Source organism: Microtus oregoni, unplaced genomic scaffold, assembly GCF_018167655.1.
Source record: "Microtus oregoni isolate MIOR12 unplaced genomic scaffold, Mior012 000012F_ref0000307, whole genome shotgun sequence".
NCBI lineage: Eukaryota > Metazoa > Chordata > Mammalia > Rodentia > Cricetidae > Microtus > Microtus oregoni.
The window spans coordinates 47,227,832-47,243,184 of record NW_024543071.1 but is presented as its reverse complement, the minus strand read 5'-3'; the positions used below and the strand labels follow the sequence as shown (position 1 = coordinate 47,243,184).

The 15,353-nt window shown below is 50.3% G+C and overlaps 1 protein-coding gene across 2 annotated transcripts; it reads right to left on the bottom strand.

Moving 5' to 3' along the window:
* Positions 1-4,111: 4,111 nt before the first annotated feature.
* Positions 4,112-13,512, bottom strand: Ms4a15 (membrane spanning 4-domains A15). Of its 2 annotated transcripts, XM_041662118.1 has the most exons (6): positions 13,273-13,512; positions 8,619-8,741; positions 6,518-6,574; positions 5,804-5,896; positions 5,352-5,465; positions 4,112-4,516 (listed from the first exon to the last, which is right to left on the bottom strand). In XM_041662118.1, exons 1-6 carry the CDS (start codon positions 13,495-13,497, stop codon positions 4,400-4,402), a joined length of 729 nt encoding a protein of 242 aa, XP_041518052.1. In that variant the 5' UTR covers positions 13,498-13,512; the 3' UTR covers positions 4,112-4,399. The 2 variants fall into 2 exon arrangements, with proteins under 2 accessions (XP_041518052.1, XP_041518051.1); XM_041662117.1 differs by lacking the exon at positions 8,619-8,741 and having other exon boundaries at positions 13,273-13,497.
* Between the last annotated feature and the right edge of the window lie 1,841 nt (positions 13,513-15,353).

Sequence of the window (15,353 nt, the reverse complement as noted above, 5' to 3'; positions counted from 1 at the left end):
GTGCACCTCCAGCCTGCAGCAGTTGACAAACACAGGAGGCAGGTCTCCTGTCAAGGATGAACCCCATGGGAGGCCCTGAGGACCTCCTCTTGTTTGTTTCTGCTGCAAAGAGGGGTTACTCACCTGGCCCAGGGACCGCTGCTGTAGGCTTCAGCCATGCTTTACATCCAGAGTCACAAGAGGAACTCAGAGCATTTTTACGACTTTAGACTTTGGATCCTTTCCTTCCAGGACCCACCCTTGCTTACACTCCCAGCTGTACGGAGTTGCTTGTGGGACTACATTCTTTACAATCCTCTTCCAAACTCGAGCACGTGAAAGTCCTCATCCTCGTCCTTACGTCTCCTTTTGACAGCGGAGACAGCTAATGTTGCAGTGTTGACAGTTCAGACCATTTCGGAACAGAACAGATTGACTGATGGGAAGCGTTTGTCATGTTGATGGAGTCAGCGGTCGAGTGATTTGATTATTAAAATTTTCAAAAGTTTTTATTTGTGTGCTTTGATGTGTGTGTGGGAATACCTTGCCATGGTGTGTGTGCGTGTGTGTGTAGGTCAGAGGACCGCTTTGTAAAATTGTTGTCTTTCTGCCTTTACGTGGGTGCTTAGGGCTGAACTGATGTGACCGGGTTGTGCAGCAACTTTAGCTGCTGAGCTCTCTTGCTGACCCTGAAAGAATATTTCCAATGTTTTGAAAGTCCAAGTGTCTGCACAGTAGAGAAATTAGTATTGTGACTGTTCTTGTGTCCCTCCCAAAGGTAGCTAGGGTCATCCTTAGTTCTTGCTTGACCTTGACCTCTGGTGATAAGCAAGACTCAGCCACACCGTCCTCGACTCTGTGAGCACGTTAGTGTTTATCTTAAAAAGATCTGGGTTTAAAAACTACGGTCGTGGGGCTGGAGAGATGGCTCAGTGGTTAAGAGCATTGCCTGCTCTTCCAAAGGTCCTGAGTTCAATTCCCAGCAACCACATGGTGGCTCACAACCATCTGGAATGAGGTCTGGTGCCCTCTTCTGGCCTGCAGACATACACACAGACAGAATATTGTATACATAATAAAAATAAATAAATATAAAACAAATCCTTGATTACATTAAAAAAATAAAAATAAAAACTACGGTCATGTGACCGCAAGTGACAGGAAGCCCTGAGAGTGAAGTCCAGCTGCCACCAAGCTTGCAGCTTTGTGTGACATCAAAGTCCTGTCTGGATCTTGACCGGGGACGTGGTTAGACAGTGAATGTCCAGGCTGTAGCCGCAGAACTACATAACTCCTCTGCTTTTCCTGTTTGGCTTTGGCCCCGTTTTTAACAATGGAGGTAGCAACACATATTAGAGTGCATGAAGCAATCCAGTTTGGTTGATTCCTGTGCATATGTGTGGTTTATTTGTGTGTTCATCTCTCTGTGCATGTGAGTTTATGGGTGTGTGCAGTGGATGTTCGTGTGTGTGTGTGCAAGCATGCACACATGTATACGTTGAAGCCAGAGGTCAATGTTGGGTTCTTACTTTTCTTTTTGTGTGTGTGTGTGTGTTCAAGAAAGTTTGAGTTTTATTGATGATGCCTCAAAGTGGAATTAACCTAGTTATCCATCAACAGGTAAATCAATTAAAATGATAGAATAAAACAAAATGTTTACAAAAGTATTAAAAGCACTAAATGAAAATGCAAGATGTTACAGATAAATCTATAACATATTTTATTCAGTAAAAGGAGTCAAACACAAAGAAATACGCATACTATATAATTCCATTTGTGCGCAGGTTAAGATCAGGCAAGGCTAGTAGTGTTTAAAGAAATAAATAAGATCCAGCTTTTAAAACATTTCCTCCCTGCCTGGGAGGAGCTGCCTTCATCACAGGAATAAAGCCAGGAGTGAGTTCCCATGCCTCACTCCCTCCGGTTTTTATTTTTTTTTTTAATTTTTTAATTTTTAATTTTTTTTTAACAATGAAACACTTTGTCTTTATTTCCTTTTGTTCTAATAAAAGACACTGACAAAACCTCCTTAAGTAGAGAAAGGGGTTATTTCAGCTCACAGTTCCTAATTACAAACCATCATTTTGGGGGAAGCCAAGGCAGTAGGGAGTTGAAACAGAGATGAAGTAATGTATTCATGTGTACGCCCCACTGGCTTTCTAGTACAGCCTCAACAATTGGAGCTAAGTAAGAGCCCACGTGCAGCAGCGAGCGCCCCCTCAAGGTCCCCGGGATGAAGTACCACCCTTTCGTCATTGATCAGAAACTTGAGCTGATGTTGGTGCTGAGGGGCAGTGAAGCCTTGGACATGATGGGGGTTAGAAGGGCATCAGAGCGAGGCCCCGTAAATGAATTCTAGTGACTTTATCAGCAAAAGAGCAAATCAGGCATACATGCATGACCTTTTTCTTTTGCCGTGTAATGCTTTGTGCCACCTTTAGACTCTGCTGGAAGGCCACCGCCACATGTGACCTTTCTATCTAATCTCCAGAACTATGGAGTAAATAGATCTCTCTCTTTTATTTTTAAGGTTTTACAGCCTTGGGTATTTGATAATAGGTTGCTGCAGCATCTCTCTGCTTCTATGACTCCCCAGTAGAAACTACTGAAGAGATACTGACCTGCTCTGCCATTGTTTGGGATGAGTTTTCTCTCATCTTTTTATCCAGAATCGTTGCTCATTGTCCTGAAACAGAAACACCCATTCTCTGGTGGTATTTTGAGATCTCTTATTCATATCTGTCTCAGCATAAACTTCATTGAGGTTGGTGTAAATTCTGAATCCTCAATCTAGATAGGAGGAAGTTAGAAGGGAATCATGGGATATGACTCCATGGGATCCTGGGAAAGGCCCAAAGCTATTGATGCAATGTAGATCTATGCAGATCAGAAAATGGGCATCAAACCAGACGGGCAGGAGCCTGGACAAAGCTGGTAAGGCTTTCGTGTGCTTGGATAGGGCCAGCATGGTTTGAAGCCATCAATTGTTAAAGGCTACTTCCGATTAATGCAAGCGTTAGTTATGCGTGCTATGGAACTTGTTAGAGTTAACCTTTATGTGCACGCTCATTGCACTTGAGAAAAAGTACTACGCACCAAGTTCAAGCTTCCTAGGCTTCCATTGCCCTTCCCTTTGCCATCTTACTTTTCAAGCCAGGGTCTCTCCCTGAACCCGGACCTCACAGACTCAGCTGCGTTAGCTGACCAAGCAGGCCCCGGGGTCTTCCTGTCTTTGCCTCTCCAGTGCTGGGATTACAGACACACGCCACTGTGCCCAGCTTCTGACATGCGTGCTGAGCATCCAGACTCAGGTCCTTACCCACTGAACCCTCTCCCCTGCCTCCACTTTAATATTCATGAATACAGTTACCCATGTGATCATCATTAGCCTGGAACTGTCCCTGGCTGTAAGAAGTTACCTCCTGCCTGCTCTTTGTACAATCCTTACCCAAACCTGATTAATCACAGGCAGCCCTCAGAAGACCCCAAACTTAAAAAGCAAAAGCCCCCACATTGAGACCAACTCAAAATCTAAACCACACCGTTTATTTTTCTCCAGAGTATGGACAAACAAGCCATATGCCAGGGCCTATGAACACTGGGCTGAAGATGTTTTATTCCTGTGGGGACCCAGCCCTGTCCCCGTGGTAACTCTCAGGGATACCCTTGCTTTTCAGGCAGGGGTGGGGTATGGATACAGGAGGGCTAGTGAGGGGACTTTCCCGTACACCTGTTGATGGTGACCTCGGTGCAAGAGTCAGTCAATCTCCTCTGCAACCTCCTGCCCTAGTATGCAGGAAGGGCCAGAGTCCTATTAAAAATAAGAAAAAGGGGGTTCTGTGAGGGAGGGGGCAATACCTGGCTTAGACCCAAGGACCCCGGGGAGCCCAGGGGTGTTGGGTTGGCCTTGTGATTATGTAGTTTAGTACTTAAATTTCCAGATGGGAAAAGGATATAACAAAAGATGACAAAAGACAGAGCTGGTCTTGGGAGCCTGGAGCCTGGAGGTCACGTTCACTGCCTTGCTCTGTGGTCAGACCAGAGCCTCGGAAATGCCAGTCTCTTCTGGAACATTCTGAGTTCTTGGTGCTTAATGACCTTCTTGAAGGCAAACCTGTGAAACCTCCGTGATGTCAAGATTTCCCACGATGAGTCGAGGACAGCGCAGAGGAACCCAGGGGACATCTATATCAGGCGACAGGGCTGGGTACCCTGGACATCAGTCTTTTGTCTCTTTTAGAAAGAAACTACAGGAGGACATGAAAAACTGATGGAACACATCACTCGGTGCCGCAGTGTAGATGACTTGGAGAGCCTGGTTGTGGAAGGGCTGCCTCAGAACGAATAAAGTGAGGGTGGAGGAACGCTGGGTAGCATGGGAAGCCTGGACTCCATCCTGTAGACGCGGAGCTGCGATCTACTAGTCAGATGACTCCTTGGGCATATATGCCACATTGTCATAGGCAGGAGGTGGAGAGACGGCTGGGCTGGGGATGGTGAAGTCCGTGCCGAAGGCGTTGGGTAGGAAAATCACAGACTGCAAAGAAGCAGAAAACCCCAATTCTGGGTGGCTCTGCGGTCTTCGATAAGCGTTGCAACAGTGCCACCCGCTGGGCACTCTGAGAACAGCGCCTTAGTACTGAATGCTCACACACAAAAAGCATCGTTTAATTAACATTTCAGAAAACATTTTATAGAGTCAGTTATGATCCAGGGCTTGGACACACCGCAGTAAGAAAAGTAGATAAACTTCATTCCTCTAGGGGCTAGTGAGCTGATGATTCCTCTCTGGACAGCCCCTCTGAGTTCGGGCCTCTATAGCTCTTGCCTGAACCACAGCGCTGGTCCCTGGCTGCTTCCACACCGATAGCCCTTCACGGTGCCCCTTGAATCCAGCTCATTCCCCCTGCTCCAACCTTAAAAGGCGTCCACTAGAACCTGGCTGCATTTTTCCGCCCAAAGAAGCCTTTGTGTTATCAGTACCCCCTTTCCCACTTTCTTTTTATCTCCCTCCGCCCCTCCCTCCTTTTCTTTTCCTCCGGAAAAAATGAGTTTAACTTCCACCGAGTCATGCTGTCTTTTCTGCTGTGCCCACCTGTTCACACTCTGTGGACCGTCTGTGCAAGGTGCGACCCTCACCCGCCCTAACCCTGTTCTCCAATTCCGAAGGATCTCAGTTCTGCCGCTAGTGCTGGCGCCCTCCTGTGGCCACGGGGTGAATAGTCCCATTTCACGACCTGGGGCCCTAGCGTCTTACGGGAAGCTCATCACAGCTTAGCCCCAAAGGGGAAGTGGGAGGGGGCTGGAGGTGCAGCCTCTTCCTAGACTAGAGGCATTCCTCAGGGCCCTGGACATGGTGTGAGAGTACTCACTGCGTTAGTTTGGGCACGGGTGGCTTGGCACCCAAAGTGGGTGGCGATGACTGCGATGAAGAACTCCAGGATGGTGAAGATGGTCAACACAGCAAGGTAGCCCCTGCCCACATCCTGGGGACCCAAACCCACAGTCAAGTCAAACCGGGAGTTTAAAAGTAAAGGTACCCCCCTGGACCAAAAATAACGCCCAGGCAAGAGGCAGAGGTAGCCCTGGGTCCAGGTTTCCTGACTCCAGCCCTGCCCGCTCCTTCCTTTCTCCCAGGACTCATCTCCCTTCTCCCCACACCCGATCTTGGGGTAGGGCTATGGTGTCAGTACACTCAAGAGGTCTATCGGAGCAGCAGGCTCTGCAAAATGCCCAGGGTTGCGGACAACTGGGTCTTCCCTAGTTATGGCTGCAGCCCTTATCTTTCCGGGTTTAGTACCCTCAGGGACATCTGCCAACACACCCAGTTAGTGACCCCGAAGTCCATGAGAAGAATGGCTGTCCCAGCGAAGGCCGCCATGGCGCTGAGGATGTTGGTTCCCAGACTGCTCCTCACCTGTGGGAGGAAGAGGGGCACCAAGAAGAGACAAAGAGGAGAAAAGACAGGAGCTCCAGCTCACTGCCCAGCCTCCTGCACCCTCCCTTTCATGGCCCGGGGTTGGGGTCATGAGCCCTGCACGGCTGGATTTTTCTCTCTCACTCTTCTTTTTCTTCTCCATCCCTGGGACTCCAGGAAGAGGCCCTCATGCCTCCCTTTGCTTCTTCCATGCTCTTGGGAGCTGCTGGGGAGGAGGCCTGGCCCTCTTCAAGGCTTTCCTGGGCCAGGCTAGCAGCAGATGCCTGTCCCATGCCCCTCCCCCCCCCCCAAAGCTGTACTTCACTTCCTCCAGGGCCAGGCCCACACTCTGAGACATCTTGGAGGCTGTTCTGGGGACCCTTCCTGCATCGGCTCCCTCTGAATGTCTGTGAGGATTTCATCTGTAGACCTTGGGTGGCGTTCTGCAAGTGTCCCATCTCTTCCTTCTGTATTTGGATGTCTGAATTCCTTCCATGGACACTTAGAAAACCCCCAAGAAAGGCTTGTTGAATGGATCAAATGAGTGGGCAGACGGAGGTGAGGGTCCTGAGGTGAGTGGCCCCATCCCCACCCTGATTCTCTGTCTCCAGTCAGACTTACCAGGCAACTGGTGTGGTTTTTCTCAGCTGCTACCGAGAGGGACCCAGAGATGATGAACTGTGTGGGGGAAGAGAGAGGGCCCAGTGAGGTTTTGGCTGGGACACTGACCAGGGCAAATCATGCCCAAGTTCTGTCAAGAAGATTCAGGTGTAGGCAGAGAACCATAGGCTTTCTTGTCTGCATCCTGACCAGGCATCTTGGGCATATTTTCTAAGGATGTCTTAGTGGTTCTGTAAGAGGCCTTTGTCCTCTGGCATGGTGGCATATGCCTTTAATCCCAGCACATGGGAAGCACAGGCAAGCAAATCTCTGTGAGTTTGAGGCCTGCCTGGTCTACATAATGAGTTCTAGGACAGCTACAAATAGAGATTCTGTCTCAAACAAACAAACAACAAAAGAGGCCTCTGTTTTGAGACATAAAGTCATACTTCACAAGGTATGTTGACGTGGGATTCCCCTCTGTATGCTGTGAATATGTTTTACTACCATTGGTTAATAAAGAAACTGCTTTGGCCTATGGCAGGGCAGAATATAGCTAGGCAGGAAATCCAAACAGATATAGAGAGAAAGAAGGTGGAGTCAGAGAGATGCCTACAGCTGTTGGGGAAGCAAGATGTGAGGTAACAAGCCACTAGCCTCGTGGTAAAATACAGACCAATAGAAATGGGTTAAGTCGTAAGAGCTAGTTAATAATAAGCCTGAGCTAATAGGCCAAACAGTTTGTAATTAAAATTAACCCTCAGAGTGGTTGTTAGGGAACTGGTGGGTGGGAGAGAAACTCTATTACAATATGTATTTTCATTGACATCATATTACTGACACCTCATAGGGTATGCACCTTCAAATAGTCAGTTAGTCAAATATTTATCAGGTAGCAGTTGGGTGTCAAAAACATAACAGAGGAGCTGGATAAAATGGAAAAGATCTTCCTCTCATGGAGCTAATATTCATTTAGGCAGTAGTCCCACACATGAGGCCATGTGTGTACATGCATGCATTCGTACGTGTGTGCATTCATGCATGTGCATGTGTGTGTGTGCTCACTTCTGTCATCCAAGGTCAGGGTGTCATTCCTCCTCAGGAGCTGCCTGCTTTGTCTCTTGAGAGAGGCTCTCTTACCTGGACTTGGTGGAGCTGACCAGGGAGGCCCAGGGAGGGCTGCCTGCTTGCATCTCTCCAGCACTGGGATTGGAAGGCCAGGCAGGCTTTTGACAAGGGTGGTGGAGACAGGAGTCAAGCCCTCATTCTCGTCAGGCAAATGCTTTACACACAGAACGACCACTCTCCCCAGCCCTGCGAAGCTCTAAGATAAAGACTGGATACTGAGCTGCGCATGCCCTGCCCAGCCTGGTGATCCTGTTGTCTCCAGAGCCGGACAAGCAGGTCCTTGCTTACTTCTCCCCTCCTACCGTATGCATGTGACACTTTTTGTGACAGTTTGGAGCAGGATCGGGAGCTCAGAAAAGAATGCAGAAAGCTACTTTTGTTTCTTCCTGAGGCAGGGCCTCCTTAGACGCCTGCTTGCCAGCATTTTTCTTCAACTTGAGCCCACAACTTGAGCGGGGACTTAAGGTTTGTTCCCAGCCATTTAGCTCTAGCTGTGGAGTTTCAACAATGCTGGCCTCTCTGAGTTTTGCTTTTAGGGGCTTCTGAGCTCTTGCCGAGATAGCTTGGGATACTCAGAAGGGACTGCACTATCATACACAGTGGGGCTTCAGTGTAGACCCCATTAAATGGACCCCAAAGCCTGTGCTTCCTGGACACAGCAGGAGGCTCCCTGGCACCAGAGCACTGGCGCTTTCGGTAGAGCCATGCACAACAATGCCACCTTGCAAACTTCTCTTCAGCACTTAGGAGCAGACAAGGAAGCCTGGTTTGGTTCTCCACTGGGGTATGGCCAGTGGAATGGACGCAGCACAGAAAGACTCCCTGGAGATCAGCCCAGGCAAGGCTGGAACCCACAGAGGGAACTGAGGGGCTGCTGCAAGCATGGTGGAGTTGCGGGGTTAGGATGCAGGAAGCCCAGGTGTAGATTGGGGCAGGAAGAGGTAGAGCTGGGCCGGAACACGCCCCAGCACAGAATGGCATCTCGGGCACTCACGCAAGCTCCTCCCCAGAAGGGGACGCCACCTTCGATGAAAAGCATCCCCAGGTGCCCTCGGCGGACCATGAGCAGGACGCTGCCAAAGCCAAGGTGGATGAGGCCAATCAGGATCTGCACCGTCTGTGGAAGGCATCGAGGGCTCAGACCACTGACCTCCGGCCATGAGCTCCACAGCGCCCCCTGCCGAGGAGAGCGACCGATTCCCGCAGATCTGGTTTCCCACAGCTGCAGGGGAGTCATTTCCATTCCCACAGGCTGAGGTCAGAGCATTAAATCAAGATAGAACCAGCTTTCCTCAGCCCACTAGGAGCTCCAGACTCGTGTGTAATTTGTGAGTGGGGCTGTGGTTGTCAAGGACAGCTCTGAGTTGCTTGTCTGATTCTCTTAGCCCTGGTTCCTTGACTCTTGGCACTCGGGTAACCAGATTGCATTCTCCCTGTGTGTAGTTTTTTCCTAGTCCATCCTGGCGGTGGGAGTTACAGCTATTTCACTGGCGGCAATCTCCACTTCATTTTCTCTGTCTCCCTCCCTGCCCCCCCACCTTCCTCACCCCCTCTCTTTCTTCTATTAACCAGTGACCCATGGAAACATTCCCAGTGGTGGGATGGTTTTCCTAAGGGTGGGGACTCTCTGGGGAGTGTGGCCTTATGGAAAATTTTGCTGTATTGCTTTTCAAACATTTTTGGAGATTAGACCTGAGCAGAGAGAGATAGGGAAGAGTCCAGCCTATGCCCAGGCCTGGCACCGCTTCCAGCTCGGGGTGTCCCACAGGGCCTCCAGTGGTAAGCAAGGGTTCGATGTCACCCAAGGCAGTAAGTAGTCTATAATGGCATCTCTTTGAGCAGCGACAGTCACAGTCTTGGAGTCTTGGGGACTGCATTTGCTTTCAAACGTGAGTGCCAAGAATTGGGATACTTATGGACACAAACTTCTGTATTCTGTTGCTTTCTCTCCTCCATTGCCTACCCTTCATCTCTCCAGCTTCCCTGGGCAGAGTGGTGTGTGTGTGTGTGTGTGTGTGTATGTGTGTGTGTCCCACTGCCAACAACAGCATCTTTCTCTGCCACTGGAATAACTCCAGTGAAATGCCAGCTGCCACTCTCTGCAAGCCTGTCACACAGCACAGCACTGCACAGCACAGCACTGCACAGCACAGCAATGCACAGCACTGCACAGCACAGCACTGCACAGCACTGCACAGCACTGCACTGCACAGCAATGCACAGCACAGCACAGCACTGCACAGCACAGCACAGCATAGCACAGCACAGCACTGCACAGCACAGCACAGCAGCACAGCACAGCACTGCACAGCAATGCACAGCACAGCACAGCACTGCACAGCCCAGCACAGCACTGCACAGCACTGCACAGCAATGCACAGCACAGCACAGCACTGCACAGCATAGCACAGCACAGTACTGCACAGCCCAGCCCAGCACTGCACAGCCCAGCCCAGCACAGCAGCATAGCACAGCAATGCACAGCACAGCACAGCACAGCAGCACAGCACAGCAATGCACAGCACAGCACAGCACTGCACAGCAATGCACAGCACAGCACTGCACAGCACTGCACAGCACTGCACAGCATAGCACAGCACTGCACAGCACTGCACAGCACAGCAGCACAGCACAGCACTGCACAGCGCTGCACAGCACAGCACAGCAATGCACAGCAAGCACTGCACATCACTGCACAGCACAGCACTGCACAGCACAGCACTGCACAGCACAGCACTTCACAGCACTGCACAGCACTGCACAGCACAGCACTGCACAGCACAGCACAGCACTACACAGCCCAGCACTACACAGCATAGCACAGCACAGCACAGCACTGCACAGCCCAGCACAGCACAGCACAGCACTGCACAGCACAGCACTGCACTGCACAGCAATGCACAGCATAGCACAGCACAGCACTGCACAGCAATGCACAGCACAGCACAGCACTGCACAGCCCAGCACAGCACTGCACAGCACTGCACAGCAATGCACAGCAATGCACAGCACAGCACAGCACTGCACAGCATAGCACAGCACAGTACTGCACAGCCCAGCACAGCACTGCACAGCCCAGCACAGCACAGCAGCACAGCACAGCAATGCACAGCACAGCACAGCACAGCAATGCACAGCACAGCACAGCAATGCACAGCACAGCACTGCACAGAAATGCACAGCAATGCACAGCACTTCACAGCACAGCACTGCACAGCGCTGCACAGCACAGCACAGCAATGCACAGCACAGCACTGAACAGCACAGCAATGCACAGCACAGCACTGAACAGCACAGCACTGCACAGCACTGCACAGCACAGCACAGCACTGAACAGCACAGCACAGCACTGCACAGCACAGCACAGCAATGCACAGCACAGCACAGCACTGCACAGCGCTGCACAGCACAGCAATGCACAGCACAGCACTGCACAGCGCTGCACAGTACAGCACAGCAATGCACAGCACTTCACAGCACTGCACAGCACAGCACTGCACAGCAGCACAGCACTGCACAGCGCAGCACTGCACAGCACAGCAATGCACAACACTGCACAGCACAGCACAGCACTGTGTTGGCTATTTTCAGATCTGTCCTCTTTTAACCCTGACACAGTGATGTGAGCACCATCTTAATTTTGGAGCCCAGGAGACTGAACTCATAGACAGTCACTAACCCACAGATGTGGAGGAGTGGACCGGCTAACTCCAAAGTGTGCTGCCTAGTTTTATGTCACCTTGACACAAACTAGAGTAATGAAGGGGTCTTCAATTGAGAAAATGCCTCTTTGAGATCAGGCTGCAGGCAGCAAGACATTTTTTAAATTAGTGATCCATGGGGGAAGGCTCAGCCCATGGTGGGTAGTGCCATCCTTGGCCTGGTGGTCCTGGGTTCTTTAAGAAAGCAGGCTGAGCAAGTTATGAGGGCCAAGCCAGTAAGCAGCTCCCTCCATGGCCTCTGCATCAGCTCCTGCTTCCAGATTCCTGCCCTGTTTGAGTTCCTGTCGTGACTTCCTCCAATAATAGACTACGATGTGGAAGGGTAAGTCAGGTAAACCCTTTTCTCCCCAGCTTGTTTTTGGTCATGATGTTTCATCATAGCAATAGAAACCCTGACTCCCCCCCCCCCCTCTCTCTCTCTCTGTGTGTGTGTGTGTGAAAGAGAGAGAGAGAGAGAGAGAGAGAGAGAGAGAGAGAGAGAGAGAGAGTTCAGTTCCCAGTCAGTTTCCATGGCCTGCTCTGTGGTTTTGTGTTCTAGAAACAATATCTTTTCTTTTTCTTTCTTTCTTTTTTTTTTTTTAATTTTTGAGACAGGGTTTCTTTGTGTAGTCTTGACTGTCTTGGAACTAGCTCTGTAGACCAGGCTGGCCTTGAACTCACAGAGATCCGCCTGCCTCTTCCTCCGGAGTGTTGGTATTAAAGGTGTGTGCCACCACTGCTGGCCAATATCTTATTTTAATTTGCCATCCTGGTCACCGTAGGTACCACCAAGCCTGATACAGCTTTTAGGATTTGAGTTCTGCATTCCAGCAGGTTTGAGTTAGAGGTCCTGGCCTGACCAGACAGTGGGACTGAAAGTAGAACTCTATGGTCAGGCTGTCCCAGGTCACGTGATGCCACCTGCTGGCTGTCTGGCCTTGGGCAAAAGACTTGTATTGAGAAGCCTTAGGCTCCTAGTCTTTCCAGTAAGAACTGGAGTCCCCGGCTCGCAAGGTGTTGCTGAGAATTGAGAATCTGGAGAGATGACGTGAGTACAGTGTGCCTCCCAGAGCTGTCATTGGCCCCATTGCTTACACTATTTCTGTTGTTCACACGGAGAATCCTATGCAGAAAGTTGCAGCCTAACTTAGTACGGAAACAAACAGAACAACTTAGGGCATATATTTTGAATAAATAAATAACGGGGTTCAGACCAACACAGACAGCTGAACACAGGCAGTTGCAGGCATCCTAAGGATCAGATCACACCCAAATGAAGCAAAAGCCCACTGTCACCACTGCTCAAGCAGGAGACCTCCCTGTCAGTTCTTCCTTTGTTCATTATGTTCCAGCTAATGTTAGTATTCTGCATCTCCCTTCAACAAGCCACACCCGTCTCCACCTCAGGGCCTTTGCATTTTTGCTCTTCTGCACAAGCAATCCTACCCTTCACCTATCCTTCCATCCATCCAGCTCTTGCTGGGCTGGCTTTAACACCTAGAATTTAGCTTCAGTGTCATCTCCCTGGAGAGCTCTTTCTGTCTTTGCTAGTGTTCAGTACCCCATTTATCATCCCCCCCAACCCCCCCCCCCCCTCCGGTTCAAAAACAGGGTTTCTCTGTGTAACTTTGGAGCCTGTCCCGGAACTCACTCTGTAGACCAGTCTGGCATCTAACTCAGAGATCTGCCTGCCTCTACCTCCCTAGTGTTGGGATTAAAAGTGTGCGCCGCCACCGCCCGGACTCCATACATCATTTTTAGCTCTCTTTGGAGCTCTGGTCATTTGTTTACTGGTTTATTTGGTGAGCTCCGAGGAGGGAAGGGAAGCCTTGTTTGTCTGGCGCATTTCTTATAATTATCCCTTGCCTTTGCCCCTCTATGTTGAGCATAAGGCTCACTGCCTGCCTAGCGGGTCTGTCTCAGGTCACATGGGGGAATTTCTCTTACCCCTAAAGCTTTGGGCTCTCCGGTCAAGAAGGTCTCTATTGGTCTTAGGTCAGGTGGCTGGGTGGCCCTGGGCGCCTGCGCCCCCAGCGGTGACTCTTCGAACTGCATGATCCCCGGAGGCTGGCACATGGAGGTGGGCAGGATGGCTGGAGGCGGGCGGAGGCCACTGGCGTTGCTGGGCGGGATGACGACGAATACACCATTGCTGGCAGGAGGTGTGGACATCGTGTTCAGAGAGCCTGGAGGATGAAGGCTCAGGAGATAAAAAGGCAGTAATGGTCATTGCACAATTGCTTACGGCACACCCTCCTGCTCTTGCTTACTGAGGCCCGGAGATAATAGAGTCCAAATCTCCGACTAGAGCTGGGAAGAAGAGACTCACCGAAGGGAGTAGGCGCTTGGGGAAAGCTAAGAATTTTTTTTTTCTTTAATCTTAGGCTTTTTTTGACTCTTGACTCTGATCTTGATTTCTCCCATATTACATGGAAAGAACTTTTTATTTTTAATGCTGGGCATGGAACCCAGCCTACAGGAGATGCAAGCCCACTATTACTGAGCCATATCCCCAGCCAAGTGGAGCCTTTGAGAGGAGCACGCATGTGCACATCCTGCTTTCCCCGGAGAGGGCGAGTGACTGCTCAAGAATTCACAGCCCTGGGAAGGTGGAGCCTAGTTGAAGTTCCATTTTACTCTTGGAAAGAGAAGGACGAGACAGGACGTTAGCCCACTCTTCCCTTCCCTTCCCGTCCCTTCCCTCCCCTCCCCTCCCCTTCCTTCCTTCCTTCCTTCCTTCCTTCCTTCCTTCCTTCCTTCCTCTAGACCTCCATCTGTTGGCTGTGGGTACATAATTACCCCTGGGACAACACATCCTGCTCCCCTTGACTGCCCAAGGAATAACCACTATTGTAGCCAAGATAAACCTGGGTTGTGGAAAGCTTAGGTGTGACTGGCCCGGGAAAGCGTACTAGGGAATGCGGACCCGTTAGCTAGATGCCAGGCAGCAGCTTTCCAGGGTGCTGCAGTTACTAATCTAGTAGATTAGATGACATTAAAACAGTCAACCTCCTTGCCATTTTATACACGGTGAAGAACCCATCAGCTCTGTGACAGAAGGCAGGATTTGAACCTTGACCTATGTAGTTACATCACTATGAAGCAATGAGTAATATGGTCATCTCTTCCTGTCTCAGTTTCCTGACCAAAAGAGTAGGGGTAAGGGCACTAGACCTTGTCTCGTTATAGGTCTGGTAAAGGCCATAATTTACACAGTGAATTGTTCCAGCACTTTCACCTGGAGTATGTTTTTAAACCTTATAACTTCAGTGCACAAATGTGTATTTACCTCTTGCTTTTAGGGCTTCAGTTTGTGTTCATGAGGCCTTGCAGCCTGTAGACCGTACGGCTTGTGGGGGATCAGGCTGCGCTGTGCTCTGAGTTACTCCATAGTGTGTAAAAGAATGGCTTTGGGCTGTGCCCTGCCCTGTGTGACTTGGTTTGAGAGGCAGCATTCGGCTGCTCGGTGAGTTCAAACGAGGCAAGATGACTCCGTGTCTCACTGTGCTTGTTGGTAACCACCTGCTGCCAGTGCCACCCGCGAGGCACAAACAATTTTCTCCCAAGGATGAAAAGTGCCACATGGGTCCTGTAAAGAGAGCACTGACACCGCAGTGGTGATGGCCCCACTGGCCTGGCGTGTGTCCACCAATGTGTGTGTCGTGGGACCAACAGGTGGATTGTCTGGGGCTTCCACTCAGCCTGATCCCCACTGCTTGGTGCAGCCTCCTGAAACTGCTGCTAGTCTGTCTCTTTGCCAGAGACGGTCCTGCACTTCTCTGTGGTCCCGTGTCTCTGTAGCTCCCCTCAACCCTGCAGCCCTGTGCCTTCAGCTCTCCACAATATTAACCCGGTGTCGTTAATAATGTATCCAACCAAATACAGAGATGTTTTGTTTCTCTGTTATCTCACTGCCTCTGGTAAGGCCTCTTTGTACTTTTTATAGTCATTCTGTAACCTGTAACACACACACACTTTCTGAGCTATTCACAAGGCACCAGCTGGGCCCTGCTTCAGGCTATGGGATT

Bases quoted from the DNA above. Each gene is read 5' to 3' on its own strand.
- Ms4a15 (XM_041662118.1), bottom strand. From the start codon at position 13,497: ATGTCCACACCTCCTGCCAGCAATGGTGTATTCGTCGTCATCCCGCCC. The intron at 8,742-13,272 runs GTAAGAGAAATT...TGCCTTCCACAG, and splicing joins GAGAGCCCAAAGCTTTAGGG to ACGGTGCAGATCCTGATTGG. The intron at 5,897-6,517 runs GTAAGTCTGACT...TTCCTCCCACAG, and splicing joins AAAACCACACCAGTTGCCTG to GTGAGGAGCAGTCTGGGAAC.